Below are 22,273 nucleotides of genomic sequence, written 5' to 3' on the forward strand. Positions count from 1 at the left end.
TACGATGTCCGGAGACATCGATCAATTGATAAATTTTCGCGACGCGTGGCATCCTAAGGCGTTTTTGCCCGGTGCCGGATATTGGATTTTCGTGGCGTGTACCGCTGTGCATGCCTCCGCGGAAGCTGATGGCTTCGGGATAAAGAATCCTCCAGGATGGATTGGATCGTTCCAGTAACACGTTGCGATTGATTTTCGGAACATGGCTTCGATCGCGGCGGACAGGAGACAAATTGGTTGAATTCAGTTCAAATTTTCTATCGATCTACCCGTCGCTCTTCTTCTCTTTTCTTTCTTTATTTTTCAGTTTTCGTTTACCCGAGTTTTCCTGTACGAAAGCGATGAAAAAGTAACACGATGCTGCATGGAGAAAAGAATCGGATGTATACTAAACTGTAGATAGGATAGATTCGAAGTTCAGTTGCTATATCAAGTTAACTCAATACTTAGACTCAATAACAAATGTTATTGATATATTTCTGAAATGTTCAAATAGGTGATAAGGATGTATTTAATCACAAAATCTAATAGAGAGGTATGTTTGTCTTGTAATTATTTAAATATGTATTGAATTTCAAATTGCTCTTCTATGAAAGATAGGAAATGTGATTTATCGTGTTATCCATCTGTTACGCTGCTTTTATTTACTAGTAATTTATCATATATTTGTTACATCGTTTATAAATTTTCCAATAAATTTCCTCATATTTATGACCGACAGTGTACACAGTCGACTTGTACGATAGGAATATTTTGAGTTTGGTCGTGAACGACGCGAAGAAAATTGTCCATGCGGGCGTATTTCATTCCCGTCGCTTGGGAACGAGAACATACAGAGGGAATCGTTCATCACGGTCACCGTGATTTATGAAATTATGCGTGGTACTTGTAGATTCTCACGAAAATACTCTATTTAGCCGGTTAATAACGCGTGTCTCGTGTTTAAGGCTGACGAGCATGGAAAACACGGGACAGGATATTAATTAAGATTTCAGCGAGAAGAGGATGAGGCGGATTTTTTTCGTGTTCGCGTAATTAGAATTGTTAATCATTCGGAAATAATGTTGCGCGATTTCCATCTATTTCCGTCTATCGTGTGTAAGTAATTCTCATTAGTAAGTGCATCAGAATTTCAAACGATGCGAGAATAAAATATAAACTGGCGAATCCTACTTCTGAAAACCATAGAGACATAAAAAATCTGAGATTAAAAGGGATCAGCTCCGAAAATGAAGCTTAAAGTCGAACTCCAAATATTGGACAGTATTTTTACGGTTCGTGACCTCATATTCGAGGGTAGTTTACATCAAAGTTCCATCGTTCGCGCATAAATTTTGCAGATTAATCTACTAGCTGATTCAAACGTAGAACGCTCTTAAAACCGATTGCGAAATATTTCAACGCAATTGCATTCTACGCTTTTATCCTCACGTACAATTTATCGACGTCGTGATAAAACATTGATATCAAAAGATCAGTTACTCCATCAATCAGAGCGGAACGCCACGCATAATACCATTTACATCTCGAAACAAACATTCGAAACGCGTTCCACTCGTTTTCTCACTTCTACGTAGCAGCTACGGATCGCAGATGCAAGGTTGCTTGTCGCGTTTGTCAAAGGTTTATATTATTATGCCGCGCGCTATTTACTAAATCTTTACATAATTCTGTGCGAACGCTATTTGTTTGAGCGAGCAGCACGCGAGTCTGTTTAGGCCTAAGTGGCGTGATTCCTGCAGCACGAAAACAACGAATCGATAATACCCTTATTCGATGACGTTTCGCGGGTGAAACGTAGAACTGTCGTCGCGTTTTCTAAGAAAGCTACGCGGCTGTGTGAATTTCGTCGCTTTAGACACAAACGATTGACCGAAACACTCGGAGGGAAGATTTTTTCCCGCCAGCATATTTTATCGTGTCAGCCGGCTGCAGGGCCAGTCGTTTGTCATGCTCTTAGTGATTTACACAATTACGCGGAGTACTGTTTGCTAACAGCGTGTAGAACGTGGCGATTCGACCGCGAGGACGTGGGCTGACGAAGCGTCCAGACACTCTGCTGAAAGAGCATCGCACGACGTCTATGCGTTTTATTCAAGCCGTCCGAATTTGTATTACTGGACATTTCGAGTGTCAAGCATTGAGTGTGTCCAGAGCAACGGAGACAGAGCAAAGTAGCAAATGAGAGAGAAGGGAAGGCACGTTACCTACGTAGCAATTAAGGTAATGTCGCCTTCGGCGGTCCAGCGACTAACGAACGATTTGTCTTTCTCTTTGTTCAGTTGCGAAAACGCCGCGTCTATTTATCTAAAAACCAGCCAGCTATCCAACCATCTCGCGGTTCGATTTTAATATTAATTGAAGTAATTGCGAAAGCTGTTCCGCTGCACGATAAATACCGAATCGTTCCACAACGTCCTAAATTTTCCGTCTCGCCGGTGGCAATCGACGGAGTGACAAATAATCCTCGTGCCACTCGTTTAAATCATATTTTCCCACTTCTATCTCTTGTTTTGTTGCTTCGTCCTGAACGGCCTTTTTCCATCTCGATAGCTTTTTTGAAAACATCGAAATTTACAGTGCGTACTGCATGTGTTGATTTTTCAATCGCTTCCTCCTTAATTCTTCCCTCCTTGATGATCAATAATTCTTTCCCCCTTTCGTTTTTGTGCAAGTCCTTGATAGATCTCCCAACACGATAATTATTACAAAATTTATAATCGGAATTCTGATTATCGCGCGATATTTTGCACTCCGTTTAATTCGTTCGCTCTTGCCAGCCGCGGTTTTCGAACTATGGCTCTACAAGTCACGAAGGAGTAATCGTTCGAAAATGATAATTTGGTTGTTAAACTCGTGACTCATCGTCGATCGATGAGCAGTTATAATCGACGATTGTGAATACTGTGCGGACAACTAATCGTTCGTTTTTAGTCATCTATACAGTCTGCTTCCTTTGTACACTCGGATCGTCGCGAGAATCTCGTGTGATCGCCGCGGCAACTTTTCGAATATATTAACCTGGCCCGTGGAGGACGTTAGGCTTTGCGATGTTCAGCCAAGTGTTCAAAGATTGTACTCGACTGCAACGTATAAGAGGATATGCCACGCAACGCTTGTATATCGGATCACGTGCATCCTGGGTTCAATTAAGGTTTCACGAGCCAGCTTATTAGGAGATGTTGTACGTGATAAGAGTCACATTAGCTTGACAATCGTAGTTATTGTTTAAAATATACTTGCTACTTTTTACTTGTCCCGAGAAACGTATTGTCAGAAGATAAACTTACTCGAAAGACTAATAAAGAAACTGAATTCTATCTAAATTAATAGATTTACTTTTTGAAAAACTAACACCAGTCCTGTAGCTTGATAGTAAAATTAAGGAACTTTTAGGATTAGTTTGAGCTAAGTGGTTTAATTAACATATGTTTCATGAAAGGAAACAGCTATTCAAGTTACGGTGAGATATGTTCCACTTTCGTTTCCTTGGATACATACTATTTCCTTTGATACTGCGAACCAACCGCCTTTAAATCTTTCCTTGCAAGTCGAACATTCGACAAACTATAAGATTGGTGGGATTACATCGAGGTATCTTGGCAACCGGCAATTAAGAAAAGTCTCCGGTATAAAGGAGAGGAGAATGTTTCTCAAAGAATACTTTCACAGGTGTTCCTCTTGAGGTATGCGAATTTCTTCGCGATACATATGCAATAAATCTTCTTTTGCTATCGAAGCACGTCCATATTCAATACTATCAATACTTTTCAATTCATGCACGTCGTCGGTTTACTACAGCAGTGATACAGGCAAAAAAGTAAAGAACTTAAAAAGTTATCAATTATATAACCGTTTAACAATAGAAACTTGTCACCTTTTGAAACTCAGCTAATAGGTTTTGAATTTTGAGAATTTCACACGAAATATCGTTTATGTATTTCAAAAGGCAAGACAATCTTTGTGAATTGTGACGTGCTTTTTTCTCGATAATATAATTTTTTTAAATAATTAAAGCGATTACCTTCGTAAATAGCTTACTTTTAATGCCAATTTTCATAAATACCTCAAAATACGTCACACTTTTAACAAAACGACGACGCGACAATATCAATAAATTATCGCGTTACGCTTGCTTGAATCGATATAACGCGCGAGATATCGAATGGAATATTCGCCGTGAATGAGAAGTGGCCGCAATTTAAGATATAGGGGCATCAGAACGGTTGTCTAGAACGAACGAAATGGATTTCGAATTTCATTGTCGTAAGTAACGCGCGGAAGAAGGAGCAAGTTCGAGTATTGATGCGTTGATTCGTTCCGCTCGTTCGTTCGTCTATCCGCAGCGAGGTGGTCTGTGGTTTATCCCTCATTACGTGCGATTCGTTTGCGGTATGGACACTCGCATCGCGCGATTTTCTCTTGTTCGTTTCGTTCGATTCAGAGGCCGCGCTGCCCGCCGCACCATCTTCTTCCGCGGACCGCTGCCGCAGTTATTTATCGATTTGCAACTCGCCTCAAAGCACGTGATAACGAGGCTCCTGGTAAGAGGGTGCCTGCGCCCTCCAGCTAGTGCCGATTGCCATGAAGCATGGCTATGTGTGCGCGAGTACGTGTACACGCGAAAGTACACGCTGGCTGGGTTGTCTGGTGTTGGGAGCCGAAATACCTCGGTCGTTTTTGACGGTACGGAATGTTGCAGAGTTACTTGGAATATTGGATTTAGAGAGAAAGGATTCGTCGACTGTTCGTACACCTCGGAATAGTTTACCACTCGCACAAGCCAAAGATTCGAATTGCGATTACGGTAATTTGCTTTCTACTTGTTAAAGGGAATAGAGATTCCACGTGGAAGAATTTCGTGCTATTTATCCTGCGAAAGTTTGAAAGTTCGTAACGTATTTAATATCCCTCTGTACTAATGAATTTATCAGTGACAATTACAGTTTGTTTAATTGAAAAAGAAACAAAGTTTCGAATCGTTTTCTCAAGTTTTTGTGACCCGTGCTCCTGTTCACAGCTCTCTTCTTCTACTTTCTGTTGTAGCGGCACTCGACAGCAAACTTTTCAACGGTTTCTGTCCCGTGGTTCGCTACACAAAGACCCTATCCTTCGAACAAGATGATTGCCAGAGGTCGATACATTCTTACAGAAAATTTTCAGCTAGCCTAAGGACTTGCTATAAATCTTAGGATTTATTTAGCTAAGGTCCTCCAAAGGGACACATAGTCCTTGTCTTAAGTCCCTACGCATACCACCCACTACAGGAAGATACTGGAAATCTGCTTTCCTCACGTACGACGCTTCCCGCTTGCAACTTTCTCTCAAGGGTGGTTAGCATCCTTTTCCAACCACTTTCCAACCACAACTCAAAATTTAGCCAATTAACAGTGACGTCCATTTCCCTCACTTTCCGAACAAACGCTTTCCTCAACGAATCCGATGATGTCGTATCCTTAGACACACCCAATCATAGTTTTCCTAAGCAGCATCATCGTGACGGAAAGTTAGTCACTAGTCGTTATACGAGTTGTAAGACCACGGTCCGAATTGATCGTTGGTAGTTGGCCGTAATAATGAATCCGAATTTCTCGACATCTTGTGCAATCATCTTCCGACTTGAATCGCACCGCGAAACGTATCGTGCTGAGTTCGAACTTGTAACCGCGAACTGATAATTGTATCGCGCGTTCTACGCATAAGTGTATACAAAGAACATAGGTTAATAAATATTTATTGTTGAACATATTGAGTGATTCTTCTGCACTTATCACGCCCATCACCTTACTGTTTCATACGGTTCCCCGATGATAAACCACCAACTTTGATGTTCATTTCGAGCGAGTATGAAGCTTGATACTCGATCGTGGGATTCGCCGCTTGACGTGTACGATATTTGATAGAAATACAGAGGATAATTGAAACAAACATGATTGGCGTATCGCTATGAACAATTCGATGGAACAATGTTCGAAAAGAAAATAGATAACGAAACGGATCATTTGCGCGATAATATGTTTTTTCGGCTGATATTGATGCAGTTAAACGAGCCTGGTATTTTTAGGGGGTTACTATTGTGTCGAAAGTCAGTCTTTGTTCGCGAAACGACGATCTAGCTATGCGTTTAACGATCCTGGCGTTGCGCGATTGGGAGTCGATGACGAGGATTCTATTGAACGGGGCCGAGTAAGGCGCCTCGAAACGAATCGCCACAATTAAGCTCGCAATTATTCCCGTCGAAGACGTTACCCCGCTTCCCGTTAATTTAATTTGCCTCACGGGAGACGTTGCCAGAAGAAAAACGATCGACGAGATTGGAATCCACGGCAATGAGGTATTGAGAATCCGTTTTTAAATGCATTTTATCGCCGCCACGACCGGAATATACGACGCAGGAAACTTTTCCCCGAGCAACGATCCAATTGCGCTCACATCTACCGATGCGACTAATAAGACCTCCACCAACGGTCCCATAAATTACACGGTTAATGTTTCCAACATCCGTAGAATATTTAACCGCGTTTCTTTCGGCATGACGTGACCATGGCGTATGGACCTGTTCAACATTTCCATGTAATTTCTTCCGCGTCGACTAAGCTTTTAGTAGTTCGACTGTGTCATACAAATTTTCCAGTGCTTCAAAATGCAATGCAGTTAAGGGATTGGTACGTTTAATTGCAAAAGAAGCTAGAGAAAGTTAAACTGATCAATATAATGGATTTTTCTAAATATGTATACTTTTATATATTTCTGCATATTATATCCACTCTGTATATTTGTGCACTTTGCATATTCCATAAATACGTAAACAGCTTGCGACCAATCAATAAAATTGATCAGAACGTTGTAAAATCAGACGCCAAACGCATATTCTGGTACTAAAATTGGGATGCTTTCGCAACATAAAATCGAGTCAAATTCAAATATCCATTATAGATTTGAATCAATTTTACCAAAATCTCGATTCTCCGATGTGGCAGTTTTAAAATATTTCTCCAATCTACCCAGGACATAAAGCTCTACTTGAACTTTAATTTTCAATTTGCTCTACTCAAGATTGCTTTTCAAAATATTTTTCTATATTCAACCAACATCCATAGTAACGCGATCACGCAATAAATATACTTTTGCACGCGCTAATTGAGGAAGCAGCCGCATAACATCACGGGCAATAGATGGTACTCGGTCCCCGACTTCCTCTCGCGATTCAGCATCGGCGCTGTCAACATGCGTGCAAGTTGGCGCGTATAGACTTCCGGTAGCTGCAGGTGCGTGCACCACGCGCGAGTGAGCGAGGAAGCGAGCGGCCATTGCGTCGCGCAGACAAAAGACGCGCAGCTGAAATGCTTACAAGAAACGTTGTCCGGAAGCAAGACTCCCTTGGCCAATCGCGAGTCCTGCAGGTAGACGCCATGCCTGTGGAATGCTTGTTGAACGTGTATGAATACGATAGACGGGACCACTAAGGGCGTGGTTCGATGCGATTATTTCGTCCACGACAATTTCCAAGAGAGACAGAGGACCCTGATTATCGTCGTACGAATAAGAAGGATCCGAGAATCGCAGAAGCGCTGACTACCGTGGAAACTGCACGCCATAGTTATTACAAGGAGTTACTTTCGCGGATGTGATAAGGATAACGATAAGAAAACGGCGTGGATGATTGCACAGTAGGCATAGGCAGGAAACATTATTCGATCACATTGTATACTGTTATTTATAATAGGATTATTACAGTGGGCGTACAAATTGACTCTCGTTCGCGTTTCTATTTTCAGGCGATTTCATGGCTGTCCATATAGATTCTCTTTCAGCAATTACATTAACCGGTAATGTATCTCGTTCGAAGCCTGTAAAAAAAAAGGGAGTTGTATTTTTCAAGATGCGGAGCATCAAGGAGATACCATCGACTTGGAAAGTTTCGAAGTATCAGAGTTTGAAGTAGAGACTTTCAAGGAACAGGAAAGATTGTTGTTAACATTTTCTTAAGGAATCTTCTACACGAAACACCTGTAGTATATACGTCCGGTCGATATTGCACGATAATCGAAGTTGATCCGTCATCAATCATGCTGTTAAAGCTTCCCATGAGCGTTTCCCGTGATTCCCGCTGATACCTTTTGAATATAAGTAGATTCTTCCTTCGAGTATCCCATGAAGGTTACTCTTGGATTAGAAGTTGATCGAAATACGATGCAATCGATCGACAGGAAAAAATTGGGGCCGATCAAACGTAGAGAAGATCGAGGTGGGTGTGACGATCGAGTTTTCCCGGTTAGTCGAGTTTCGAGTGACGTTATCGTCGAGATAAATTCCAGTCGGTGAAGCATGTTTTAGCATGCGAACGTAAGAAATATTTGCCGTAAGTCGTGTCGTACGAACGTGGCTGCCATCATCGCTTCCGCCATGGATATCCCGCCAGTGCCAGCGTAACCTCGCTTTAAAAGGATAACGCGTTCGGAGACTTATCTCATAATATATTTACGATTGCGTTACGAAGCGACGGTTATATATTATCCTGACCCCTCCATCCTGTCCCCTTTCGACTTCTTTAACCCCTCCTCTTCGTTTTCACCAATATATTATGTATTCTGAATACGATATATTTTATATGCGCGTTTTATACAACTCGTACATTTTCGATCTCGATCTATCGGGTTGGTTTCTTTGCGCCACAATACCTCGTGGTCGCGTATGACTGGTAACGGTTACGTACAGGCTGAGACACGCGAGTGGCGCGTCTTACCGTGGAACAACGCGTATGAAATCTCCTTCGTAGCCTGGCACCCGGTACAACGATGCACGTTGGCGGATCCAACGGTGGCGTCGACCTTTCTTTTCCGCTTACTTCGATCCACTTTACTACCTTCCTTCTCTTGCATTCGTTCCTCTATTTTATCTTCTCTCCGGTTCTCATCTTCGCTCCTCTTGCCCTTCTCTCTTTGTCCTCTTCTCCTGCTGATCCTACGTGGTTAAGAGTTGGATTACCCTTATGGTGCTCCGCGAGCTAAATCACCTATTATGCATACGCCGGCACTTCTGCGAGGCAGAGGCAAAGAGTCGACCCGACTCGACTCGAGGTTAGAGCATGCTGTGGTCGAGTTCTCGAGGCTCGAAGACTCTCTCGTTCTCAGTGGCAGCCGGAATCCTCCGCCTATTACTCCCTCATTTGCCCTAGGTCCATAGAAATGTAATTAAATCTCCTGAGCGGACGCGAAACGACGCGGCGTGGCGCGGTAAACCGGCTCGTGGGAAAGTCGTTGAGTTCGCTGGGACGAGATTGGCCGGTAGAGGGGCACTTTTGACAAGCAAGCGTTAATTAGCGCCACCAAGATCGACGACCACGTCATTTTTTTAAAGTTAATTGGGCAAGCTACGCAATTAGACGAGCTAAAGGGAGGCAGAGGTTGCTCGCGGGTGAAAAAACGCATCTACAGGACGATCTTCCGTTTCGCAGGACAAAGGACATCTGCGAAAGAACGTCGTCGTGTTTCCATTTTTGCAACTCTTTCCTCCTTTTTCCTTCATTTCTCGTCGGTTTCGCGTCCTGTCGTGGTTGACACACGCGCGCACGGCTCCCGTACAGAGGAAAATTAATTTCGTGTTTGCAAGACGACTGCAAACTTCGCGTCAGAATTAATGCAAGACGCGGCTGTGGCTGCAACGTTTAACACTGCTGCACGGAAAGCAAGTTGCCAGGGCGAACTCGCGAAAATAAAAATATCACAGCATTGGCGTACGTGACTCGCGACGTCTGCGTACTGTTTCGCGTTTAAAATTAATTGCTTTCTCCTTTACTCATCTAGCGTGTTCCAGTTGTAGTTTTCCTCCTCATTGTTAACGTGTAAAACAACGCAACTCGAGTCGCTAAAGCGTTCTCCTTCCGTTCGTCCGTCACGCGTATAGCTTTTCTCCACAAAGATGAACGAGCTTCGGTGAGAAACAACGCCAGCCCTCGAACACGGGAAGCGAATGATCTATGGGGACTACAGTTGCATCGATGCAATTGCGTTCTCCCCGTTCCACTACTTGGAAAGTCGGTTCTTCCGCCGTTCTTATCTCTCTTACTCTTTCTTTTTCTTTTTTCACGACCACGTTGTCCCGTGCATCTTCTTATCCGGTCCTTGGAAATCTCTCTCTCTCTCTCTCTCTCTCTCTTCCTCTTTCTCTCTCCACCCCTCTTCTTCTTTCCTCGAGTTACTCTCAACCTGGAAAGTTTATCTTTTCGCGCGTCGAAGCATTCTCCATCTCTTTTTCGAAGGCGTGTCGGAAAGGTAGCAGCGTCGCGATTCTTGGTCCGTTTGCCTTCGCCTCACCGACGAGCGAACTTTACACTCAGTACATTATGAATATCGCGATTTCACGAAGAAGTTATACGGTTCGGTCATTTTTAAAATGGAAAACTGCGAGAAAAGTGGGTCGCGGGCTTAAAGTAACGCTTCTGCTGCTAGACTCACCAACCCTGGAATCCTCTTATCGGCTTTCTAGCTCTCGAGTACCTCTTGGCCAGCATTCGCAACTGTAACATATTTTATCTGATTCCTATCGTTTTCCAACGACGTATTATTAATTAATCACCGTGCGAGTTTCGAACCGTTATGTTCTTCATTCATTTTCTTAAACGTTTTGACATGACTCGTGACGCGGGTCGTTTAGTCTTTTCTAATATAAGGGTAGAGGCTGGACACGTGATCATTTTTTAGCTTGTGTACATCCATTCCATGTGTAATTCCATTCGGTTCACCACTAATTTATCTGTATAGCTCTATTCGTTTGTATTTAATTACAGATATTAGTAGATCGCATCGGGAATAAATCATCGCCGTTGCACCTGGTGTGCAATTTCGTTGGCCGATGTGCTTACGATATTTCGCGTGGCCCGCGTGTAACGTTATATGTAGTTTTCAGGCTAAATAGTTACTGGTGTAGCGAAGTTAAAAGTTTTGAATTAAATTCCGTCGATAATCACGCGGGTACAGAAATGAGAACGATAGCGCACCGCGATTTACTCGATCCCATTCTTCATCGTGATGCAAAGTATCGTTCATGTTATTCTGCATCGATCTCGCGTGTTTTTCGACACGGTCACGTGTCCTACGATCAGCGACCGTTGAATGAATAAACGCGACGCCGAGCGTCCTACCACGCACCGGTTCGCGGCTATGCAAATAACTCTTACTTTTTAACGAAGCTTGATACAACATTTCACCGTTAACGCCGACTTGACTTGCTGCGGCAAACCTGTGCAGATTACAAACCGTGCGGTCTCGGTTTCACAATGAAAGGTGCCGCGCACGTATGCAGATCTCCGTTCTGCGATAAAAAAAAAACTGCTCTGGACAATAAAAAAAGAAAGAGAGGTAATCTTCGCGTATCATTACGCGACACAAAATGATACCTTTGTTCATTAACGTATACGATTCGGTGCTCGTCATCCTTTAATTCATACTAATTCGAATTAATTCAGTTAATAATTCAAATAATTCAAATCTGAAGGAACATTACGATATTTTAAATTTTATGTAATTTTGTAAAAATATATCTGGGAATGTACTATTATAAACGAATTTATGTAGAAATAGATTATTGAATACTTGAGGATTAAATATTAATTTTCAATTAATCATTAATGAAGTTGAATTGATTAAGTTGACTTTCGATAAACTCCAACGTTACTCATTTACTAAGAACTCTGAACACCTATTAGTAAATTTGGAACGATGAGGAGAAACATACCACGAGCTCAAGTTCCATTAATCTATTCTTGTATATGCGTGGTTGAGAATCCCTTGCGTCAGCAACCTTTAAACGTTGAAACGTTTAGACCTGGTACCCGATCCTATGATAGAAGAGAGGTAGCTGAGCAACGTGTATGGGCGTCTTTAGGCGACATCTAATGATTTTACGGACGTTAATTGGCGTGCCCCGACCCTACACCGTTAGCAGGTATATGATTTCTCTTTTTTCCTCTCTGTCCCAAGCTTCATTTATTTTCCGTGGAAAGAAGTTGATGGATGAATTGGTCGGTTGTCTCCGTTCCGACGACAGCACATTGGTTCGTCGTTCGTTTAAAAAGTCTTTAAGCTGGAGAAGTTCGTAACAGGACTTTCGGTTTCGTCATCGACCGATATACGGCTGGTTCTATGCTGTTTTCAGCCATTACTTCCGATAACACCGGAATTCGGGTAGGAATTAAAAGTGAACAGGAGCAGCTTTATAATATTCCACATCACGTTTATCTCCGGTGTCATCCACAGAAATTACATTTCAGCTTGCTCTTTAGCGTACACGTCAGATTTTTCAAGCAAACCTGAGCATACCGATACAAGATATTTTCTTTTTCTGCCCTCTTGTCCCTCTTTCCGCCGAGCTTCGTAGAGCTTTAATAACCGACTATAAAAGTCGGTTGAACGCAAACTTTCAGTTAACCATTTCCTCTATTTATAACTGCCAATCGATGGAAAAGATGTAATCCCACCAGTCAACTGGATTTTATTCGAAACTATCAAATACCTGCTAACATCTGTATTTTGAATACTTTCTGCCGTGTTTATTTCAATTTAATATTACCTATATATTATAACATGCATCGCGCGCATAGAGAACAAGCTAGAAAAAGAAAAACAAAAAAGAGAACTATCGCGCGATAATTTCGTTTCACATGCCACCGACTATTTCTTTCTCAAACAACTTCGCCGCGACGCAGCGTGTCGCTTCTGTTTATTCTGCGATCGCATTCACACTCTCCAATACGCACAACACTCTTGGTATTTCGATTTCGCCGCTTTAGCATCGTTACTTCACGATTTATTTAACTTTAAAAGTAGTTGAACGGCGAAGTGGTGGGTGACCAGATTCGCACAGGACACGAAACGGCGGAAATCGGTGGGAGAAGGTGAAGAGTTTCAAGGTGGAAAGGAGCAGAGAGATAGATAGTTTTGTAGGGCGCGAAAAGGGATGAGAATAGGCGGTTGCGCGAGCGCGTACATCGATGGAAAAGCCGGCAGCCAGGGCCTCTCTCAGGCCTCGTTCGGAGGCGTCAATGTATTGGGGCTACGTTCCAGGTTGATGCCACTGGCGCTGGACGCAATTTGAGAGCAATCGACTGAACGACACGCCGCAAATCAAACCCGTCCGTGGTAGTCGTGTGTTAGCTAGGCTCACCTCCGACCTGGCTCCATTCCCTTCACACCACCCTTTCCTCTCCTCCTCTATCGTTCACCCTCACACTCTTGCTCGCATACCACACGCGTTCTCTTTGTCATCTTCCTCTCTCTGTCTGTCTGTCTCTCTCTGTCTCTCTCGTTTTACTCCTCTTCAACTACCCTCCTCTATATGCCAACCTCATCCCCTCCTGTCATCCTTTTCGTTTCGCGGACCTCGACTGTCCTCTCAATTTGAGTTGACGCTTCTCCGTATGGTCGAGCGATTCGAGTTGCCGCGCGACAGCTGCTCCTGCCGATGCATCACCTCACATCCGGCGCACATTACACCGCTGTTACTGTTAATTGAATCGATCGTTTTCAGATTGGCGGTTGCTCTACTAGCACCGTAAAATCGACGAACTCACGTTGCGCATGCTGCATGCATCAGCGAGAATTCCTGATGGGGCGATGGATGCGAACCGATCACCGGGACCAATCGTCGCGTCGCGCCGTACACGGAACCGTATAGTGGAGCGATCCGCAAATTCGGTGTATCTATTGGTCGTCGCATCGGTTCGAGGAATCGGATAACGATTGGACCTAACGCGCGTTATCTGCTTTCCTATTTGCGTTAGCTCCTCAACGAAAACAGGTTGCGACGTTCGAGATCGCAGATCAACCTATCCCGTCACGGTTGATCTCGTTTTTGATAAATTACAATGATTTGCCCATATCGCGAACCCAACGATTCGATGGATCGATGTTTTTCTGCGAATGAAAACTCTATGTTCTTCTCCCATCGAAGATAGAGGACACGAATAAAAGTAAATTACATGTATTTGCTTGCCAATTTGGTTAATGGATTTGTATTGTTCGCGGTAACCTTTGCGCTTGGAATGTGTTCAGTTGTTAAAGAAGCAATTATGAAGAATTGGACGGTCACGAAACAAACCGGTTGACGAGCGCCCGAAACTCCGTACAGTTTCCGCGATGTAGTTTCATTATGGGACGAACTTTGACTATTTGTATGACCTTATTAGAGGTCTCGGGCCTTGAGATCGAAGTTTCCCAACGCCGTGTGTAGCGCCTGAAACGATTATGTTTCAGGAGACAGTGTACAATCCTCGCAAATTACTTCGTTGCTCGACCCAGTTTCAGGTCAACGATACCATTGTTTTCAAATCGAGAATTCACATTTTCAGATATTTTGTTTCGCGTTGCACTCATCGAGAACAAGCAGAAACGGTATTATCGATCACATAGTTCCATAATAAATATTGCGTTCTCATTTCGTTAAAATAACACGTGCATTCTGCGTATATTTTACGTGTTCGCGAAAATAAAACGACGCATAAAGCGTTTAAATCCAGATTTTGTAAATTATAAAAGTCAAATTTTACTTTAATCCCGAACAATCAAGCCTCGTTACATAATCGGCATGAAATAATCGATTCGATTTCGTTACAAAACGTATCGGAGAAACACGTGTTTCAATCGTTTAATGTTATCCAATTAAAGATTTACCTATCGCGTAATGGAATGTTTGGAAAAATATGAAAATGCAAACGGCGCGATTCGAATTACGATTATCGTGCGAAAAATCGTACGATTTCTCTACCTCGTTTGAACTTCCAAATTACCGTGAACGGATGGGGGGTCGAATTATTTTGAATTCGCCCTAACGATTTGGAGATAGTACCGTCGGGATTACGTCCATTAGATTTTAACGGACGGTAAAAAAAATCATTGTCGTGAATCAGACACGTAAGAGAGGAGAGAACGGCTATCGATTCTGATTACAACGCGGAAAATTACCGGTTCGACATCGTACGTGTCTACATTGCTTGAACGGGCATGCGTTACAGCCACTGTTGCGTCGTTAATTAAAACGATTGGTCGGAGATTCGCGGGATGACCGCGGTGCCTGAAATTGCGCGGAACACGTGGTTGAAGCGGTGCGAGCGACCAGTGGCTCGCGTCACGCGTATTTTCCAGACAAACGGGACAGCGAGAGACGCGCGCAAAATCATTCGTATGTTCCACCGATGCGGTGATCTCTGTGAAACGCTTAATTCTCCGCTTTTCCCGACCGCATGCACAGAAACGAATAGTTCAATGGAGCGGAGCCCACTCGTCTGACACTTGGTAACTGCGTCGTTCGCGTCCCCCGGATTTCCATCGGTCCGTTCAAGCGTCACGCGATTGTTACTATTAATCGATTCGATTGCTATCGAATTGACAGTTCTCTTGACAGTGTCCTGCTGATTTACCAGCGGATGTTTGCACACCAAGCTCGAACAAAAGAGATTTCGTCGGTCGGCCATCTGTTTTTCCACCCCTTTCCGAATCGGCCAGCCGTTTCTAGCGACGATTCGCCAAAAACCATCGTCGACCATTCACCTGCATACACGCGTACCTATTGAATTTTTAATCGACAATGGAATCAATTCGATTTCCTTTACGCTCGGTTTTGCTCGTGTTTTTTCATCGTCACCATTATGGCCGATGGTTAGGAATTTCTTCTATTTTCCATACCGGCACTATCTTTGCTGCCGACTCTGCTTTTGCTGCTTCCTTCACTGTCGTTTTCGTTTTTGCTCGTTCGTGCTCGCGATGCGCAGTTCCGTGCACGGGTGAACGTATACGTCGTTCGCTTAATCCATGCGGTCACGAATAGACTTTTTCTTTCATTGGGCGAATTCACTGCCGCGCTCGTCTTGCTTGATTGCCGCGAACGCGGTGCGCAAATGGTACATCGACGAGCTCTCGTGGCCCCGTTCCATCTCGTTCCGCTTTCCCTCGTTCGATCGTACGCGAGAAACTCTTTCTTTGTCCGCGCGTTTACCATTCATCCATTCCGCGACGTTAATTACGTTATATACCTATCTCCATCTATACGAATACTCTTTGTGCCGGCAATAAAGTGAAATTGATAGCCAGCTAGATCAATGCCCGAGAGCTCGCAAATCGACGCAAGAATAACACCGGTGATATCGGTTTTGATTCTTGATAAGTCAAGTCGCTTTTATCGCGAATTAAGGTCGACATCAATCATTGTTCGCGAATCGAGTCGACGATTAATCTTGCAGTTTAACGTGAGCACGTATTAGGAGTTAGGATCCCATTAAAACCATTGACGAAATAAATCAATTTGATTGTCTCTCTCTCTGGTTACGTAAAGTCCTTTTAACTACACCACCCAAAAATTTTCCCACCGTAGCTCGCGTTGTTTTCGTCGTCTTTCGTATAACGGGAGCGCATCTTCATTGAGGCCAAGTGGCGGAACGCGGTTCTAGGGAAGCCGAGGGCTAAAGAGGCTAATACGATTTTACGTGGGAAACGAGTGAAAATACCGGGACGAAAGTGTGTACTTTCGGGGTCCCACTTAAGCGCGATAGAGCGGGTCGCATGCGAAATAGGAGGAATCGAGCGGCACCGGTGGCCAACTGTTATATGTGGCTTCGAGTCGTTTACGCTTTAGGACCAAGCGGCTTGGTCCGTGTGTCGGTTACGCGGCTAATGGCGAGCCACTGCTCTTAAAATATTGAAGGAAAATATAACCGAGCCATCTACAACCACGTAAAACGCCTAAATAGCAGGCTAACCATCGAACGCTGGCGTGGAAACACGAGTTACGGGGCCTTTCGCTCGATGTCGATGCGACGAGAGGCATCGATACGCGCAACGCTCCTCCGCTACTTTGTTAGGTCGTGCAGAAATGGCGATGATTAACGAGCGGCGAGAAAGAAACGCGGCTACGTCGTTTTAGCGGCGAGCGCTTTTCCGCGTAAGGGCTCGAAGCACTTGTAATTATGGGGTTGCGAGACGTAGCAAAAGCTGATGAATGGGGTTTGTTACCTCGCACATTGGCAGGTTATAACGATGGAATGTGTGAGACGCTTTACGTAAATGTATGAAAATCTGAATATTTTGGTTTGTATTTAACCTTTTAACCCGGGGAACGTATCTCTTGAACGTAATAATCTCTTTGCCTGAAAAATTCCTGTCTCGCAATAACAACGAATTATGTCGTATATACATTTGCAAGAATTTAAATTAACCTAACCGAAATTGATTTATCTTTAGTAATTTTTAATTTTATGATTAAAAAAATTTCGGATTTTATAGAATTTAATAAAATTGAAGAAGAACGCACGGTTAACGATAGGGCATTTTTCTTTGATTACAGATGTTCTGAGGCGCATCGGTTGTAAAAGATGAAGGCCGTAATCGCGACGTGTCTCCTCCTCTTCGTCAACGGCGTCCTCTCCGTCGAGTGGAAACACAGTGCCGTTCTGGACAATAACTTCTTAGTTCTTTGGACGCCTGGCGAGAGAGATGTGATGTTCGAGATTCAAGTGAAGACTCTCGGCTACGTGGGTCTGGGTTTCACGAGGGATGACGGCAGCGTTGGAGCTGACATGGTCATTGGATGGGTAGACAACAACGGACAGCTCCATCTTCAGGTAAGTGTCCTTAAGAGCGTCACGTTATTTCCTTCGCGATCGTTGTCAGACGGTAGCTCGAGTTTCTTCGTACGCGAGCTTTCGTTCTTAAACTCTAAATACTCGAAATTATCGACGTTCCAACAGACAACGTATTGTATATAACGCGCCAGCAAAATAACGGAGAAACGCAATTATCATTATTTCTTAGGTATGCATAGCGCTTCTTGAATTGGAAACGATGGTTTCGCGAGACGATCATTTTCACCGAGTGCGTTCTAACAAAATTACATTCATTCCACGAACGTTGACTTGGAATAATTTCGACTAATTACTCCTATGCTACCGATCCCGGTGCGTCGAGCGTTCCACAGATCACTTGGAATACCAGGACCGTGTGTGCAAGGGAACTCGCATAATGATAGTCCTTCCGAAGATAAGTAATGGGTTTCTCGTTTCGATCGGTGCATTGCATAGTTATCAATCTTACCAACTAAGGCTAGCGGTCTGTCATTACGCGTGCTCGTCATTTTGTACGACACTCTGTCGTTTTATTTTTCTGAGGACCGATTATCTTGCACTATTTTCAGTCACTGGCCCATGATGTATTGTGTTTATCGAAACGGTATTTTTCGAGCTCGTATCCTGTACCGTCCGATGGGACGGATAACTTTTTCAAATCCAAGTAAACGAGACTTAACGGGAATCACGATAGATACGAGAGTCGTTCGATAAAATGAATAGAAAGAACCTATGTACGTGCATACATACGTATACAGCTAGAGAAAACGGCGGTCGATTTCCTTCTCGATTCTTCCTCGATTTCCAAGTAAAACGTAAAAGACGTAGATTCAGCTGACATATCCAGCTACGCTTCGTCGAAACGGTACACGGGTTAGAAAACATCATCCTGTCCCTGAAAGTCTAAAGCTCGATAAACTAACAAGGCAAACATCGCGCGACAGTAGATACGACGAAGAGACTTTCCACAGGTAAACGTCGTGGACCGGTTTAATTTCTCTACAAAAGCCACAAAGAGAACATGCATAGAATTTTCGGAGGATCGGGTCGGGCGCACGGTTTATTTTCAAGTACTGTTAAATTTAAAACGTCGTTATCCTGCCGCATCTGTTGACGAAAACTCTCTTCGAAAACCGGACTCAAGGGGATTACGCTGTTATCCTCCCTTTCATCAGCATTGCGCGGCTGTCACTTTACTCGGTTCTTCATAACATCAGGGTCATAATCTAACACGGAGGGAGATGGACGCTCGTTCATTCGTTTCTTTTTTTCTTTCTTTGTACGCTTTTCTTGCGTGGCTTTTCCACGACGCAAACGGGACAGCCAACGTTGCACGAGCAACCACGCGAACGCTTCAACTCTGTCCTCTTCCTGCCTCGTCCTCATTTGTACATTTGTCGTCGAATATTTCTTTTATAACGGCTTTCCGCACCCACATCGTCCTCGTTCGCGTTTCCATCATCGCTTGCAGGCTACTTCGCGCGGAATTTCCCGTCGACGACAAATTCACTCGGATTCGCGCTGCATCACTGTCAGCCCCTCTCGCAGACAGATGCTTTTCTTTTTATGATTAACCCTTGCGATTAATGATAGCAGTTTCACCTTCCTTGTACACTCTGCTCACCGATGAAAATTGATTATAATCTCGGCTTCGCGCGAAGGTTTGTAGGAAGAAGATTCGCTAGGATCGAAATAATAGATTCTTAACTGGTCCACGAAAGATTTTATCTTATCTCCGAGATACGGTGAACTCGCCGTAACAAGAGCGAGGCGAACTCAGTGTGTAAAATAAGTACGCGGTTAAGCGAGGTTAATTAAATTCACCTTAAAAGCAATAACTACGATAGAAGTTATTCATGTCTGTTCGCTCGACCGTTTGATTACAGTCGACTGACCGTGCCATTCGTTATGATTAATGTATGTTGTTGGACCGCCGATCGTTTAATGTTCATTGCATACACGACACGTTGCGGTTTAAATCGGCTGCTTTGTGATCGATACTTATTAACATTCAATTGATGTGATGAAATCGAAATGAAAAATGTCATCGCTTCCTGCTTATTATTAAAGTCTAATCAAACTCTGATCGAATGAGTTGTGATCTAATCGAAACAAAACGAACCAGACAAGCAAAAATTGTACCAATCAAAGCAGCACAATGCACAATTCTATCCAAATTATCGCTCCTTGTCGGCAAATCATTTAACTTGGCGAAATGGTGGCTCCTTATTGTTGTGTCACACATCGTTCGACATAAACAACGAAGGAACCGCATTTCTTCTGAAATGGAAAGCTGCCGTAACGTGCGCATATCTGCGTAAAGGGATGGGGTGGTGGATGCAATATAGGAAAGCAATCTTCTCCGGCGACTACAGAGCGGGATAACCGAGAGTAGTGGTGGGTCGGTGCTTAGGTACATATCTACGTAGGTAGGTAGTCAGGCTGCAGATCGCGTTCGTCTCGCGTGTCCGCAATTTTTCCGGTAGAATCGTTGCCTGCTCGTTCCATAATGCATGCCGTGCCGCTCGCAATGCTCTATGCGATGCAGCCGTCGCCGGACGCTCTCATATACACAGAGCGACGTCATGGGAAGAAAAAAGAGGGGAGCAGGGAAGGGACATAGAACGAGAAGAAAGGATCAAATGGACGACAGGACTCATGTAGAGAAAAAAAGAGGAAGACGGAGGAGAAACTTGACGGCCAATGGGAACGAGAAGATTTTCGTTATGATCGTAATCTTAGAAGCAGAACAACCACGATCATCCAGACCAGCTAGGCGACCAGGCGAACACCGGATTCCTAGCGCTCGATTTCTTTCTCTTATACCCCTTTCGTACCGCTTCTTACTCTCTTCCTGGTTTGCTCCCTCTCTCCTAATCTAACAGTTCAATTCTTTTATTCGCATGGTTTAACTTTTCCCTTCCATCGTGTAGGGTCGTTGGTAACAGCACAAACGAACCGAGCTTCCTTCGCGCTGTATGATAATAAGGTAGAAGGAATCGGAGTTGGTCTAACGTCTTCATGAGCGATCGATCTCGTCGATGTAACACCGATATCAGTGGTATCGAACCTATTTGTAGAGAGTACATTCGATACTCGTTGCTTTGTTATCGTAGTTGATAAAGGAGAATAGGTACGATAAAAGTAACGCTCGACGAAACGAATCGAAGTTGATTAAAGATGTACGCTTCTTGATACATTTACCGTTTCAGGATCCGGCTTTTGTGTGTTCAACCACTTCGATCCCCGTCTCTCCAGCCGGCTGAATTCAATTTTCCTGGTCTAATTCTTTTATTCGCTTCGTTTAACTTCACTGTTCCGTTCGGCACGTCGTTTCAAGGCGAATCCGTAGCTCGGTGTCTATTTGAGGTCTTTTCTACCTGAAATACTTTTCGAACGAGCGATCGCGACGAGCTACGACGTTCATTCGCGTTGTTCCATGCCCTCAATTCGTTACTGTAAAAAATGATATAACTTTTAGCGTGTCTTTTCAACGACGTTTCGCCATTGAATTAAAATTGCCTGAAATTTAATATGACGTTTCTAACGAGAATAGTACAGCAAGGAGGAAAGCTGACAAACTTTGAAGAAAAGAACCACGAATATACTTCATAGTGATGTCGAGTGGACTAATTAATATTTACAACTCATACATCGCGGTCGTAGGTACGCGAACTATGGCAAAAGAACGTTTGGAGAAACGCGAGCGCAGCTTGCAATGGCGGGTTAAATAATGCAGTGCGATAAATCGCCAGCCAATTCAGAGCCTCTTGTCGGTCGCCGCTCGATTCGAAGAAAAGCATCGCGCGGAAGCAGTTTCCTCGCGGCGAAAACTCGGCTAATGCGCGATTATTTCAGCTAGTTGCTGGCGCTGGGTCGTCGTGAAACGAGCTGCCAGCGAAATGGTAATGAGATCTTGCTTGGTGCAGTTAATTTCGGTATCTGCTTCGGCCTTATTTCCTTCTCCTCGTTCCTCCATCTCTCACGTCATTCTCCCTCTCCTCTCTACTATTTTACTTTCTCTCTTTTACTCTCGTTGCACACATGCCGAGTCAAATGTAACTACGGCGTGGGATCGGATGCAGGACAGGGACGGGTACTTGGCCGCGGAAAAAACGAGCAACGACCGCGGCATTTCGCGCAGAATGAAATTCCTATTCCGCATTGTCGGCGGTTTGCTACTGCAGTTGGCTAAAGTGGCTGAAAAAGGTCGGTGGAATGGGATGAAAATGCTGCCGCAAGGAGGAGGAGGCTGTACAGGTTGATGCATATTTCGTCGTCGTTGTCCTTGTCTCGGACGCGTCGCTCCACGTAGGGGAACGCTTGCTCGAGAAATCCATTAACGAGCGGTTCTGACGATTGCTGGACAAATAGCTTTTCATAATTCGACGCAGAAATTTTTTAATCTACGTCAATGGCGAATGGGGGACGGTTGAAAGAACTCAGAGAGATGGAAGAAAGAGGTGGAAGCAAAGAGGGTGGCGTTTTGGACGCTAACCAACGTTGGAAACGGAGACGAAAGCGAGTAGAGACCGGTCAGCGCACGAACTCGCGTTCTTACATGCAAAATCTATTCCGATCTAGAAGCATCGGAATTTAGATTGGAGTTTAGCCTGGCCATAGTAGACGCAAGCCAGTGGTATGTATGAAACGGAACGCTGC

General features: G+C 43.9%; 1 protein-coding gene across 1 annotated transcript in view; it reads left to right on the forward strand.

The window, feature by feature from the left end:
* The window catches only part of LOC100644690 (MOXD1 homolog 2), a 173,183-nt gene that overhangs the window by 64,790 nt on the left and 86,120 nt on the right, over positions 1-22,273 (forward strand). The window contains exon 2 of the mRNA XM_003399421.4: positions 17,335-17,611. Within this exon, the coding sequence (XP_003399469.2) occupies positions 17,363-17,611 (249 nt within the window). The 5' untranslated portion in view covers positions 17,335-17,362. The remainder of the gene's footprint in view (positions 1-17,334; positions 17,612-22,273) is intronic.

Source organism: Bombus terrestris, chromosome 12, assembly GCF_910591885.1.
Source record: "Bombus terrestris chromosome 12, iyBomTerr1.2, whole genome shotgun sequence".
Taxonomy (NCBI): domain Eukaryota; kingdom Metazoa; phylum Arthropoda; class Insecta; order Hymenoptera; family Apidae; genus Bombus; species Bombus terrestris.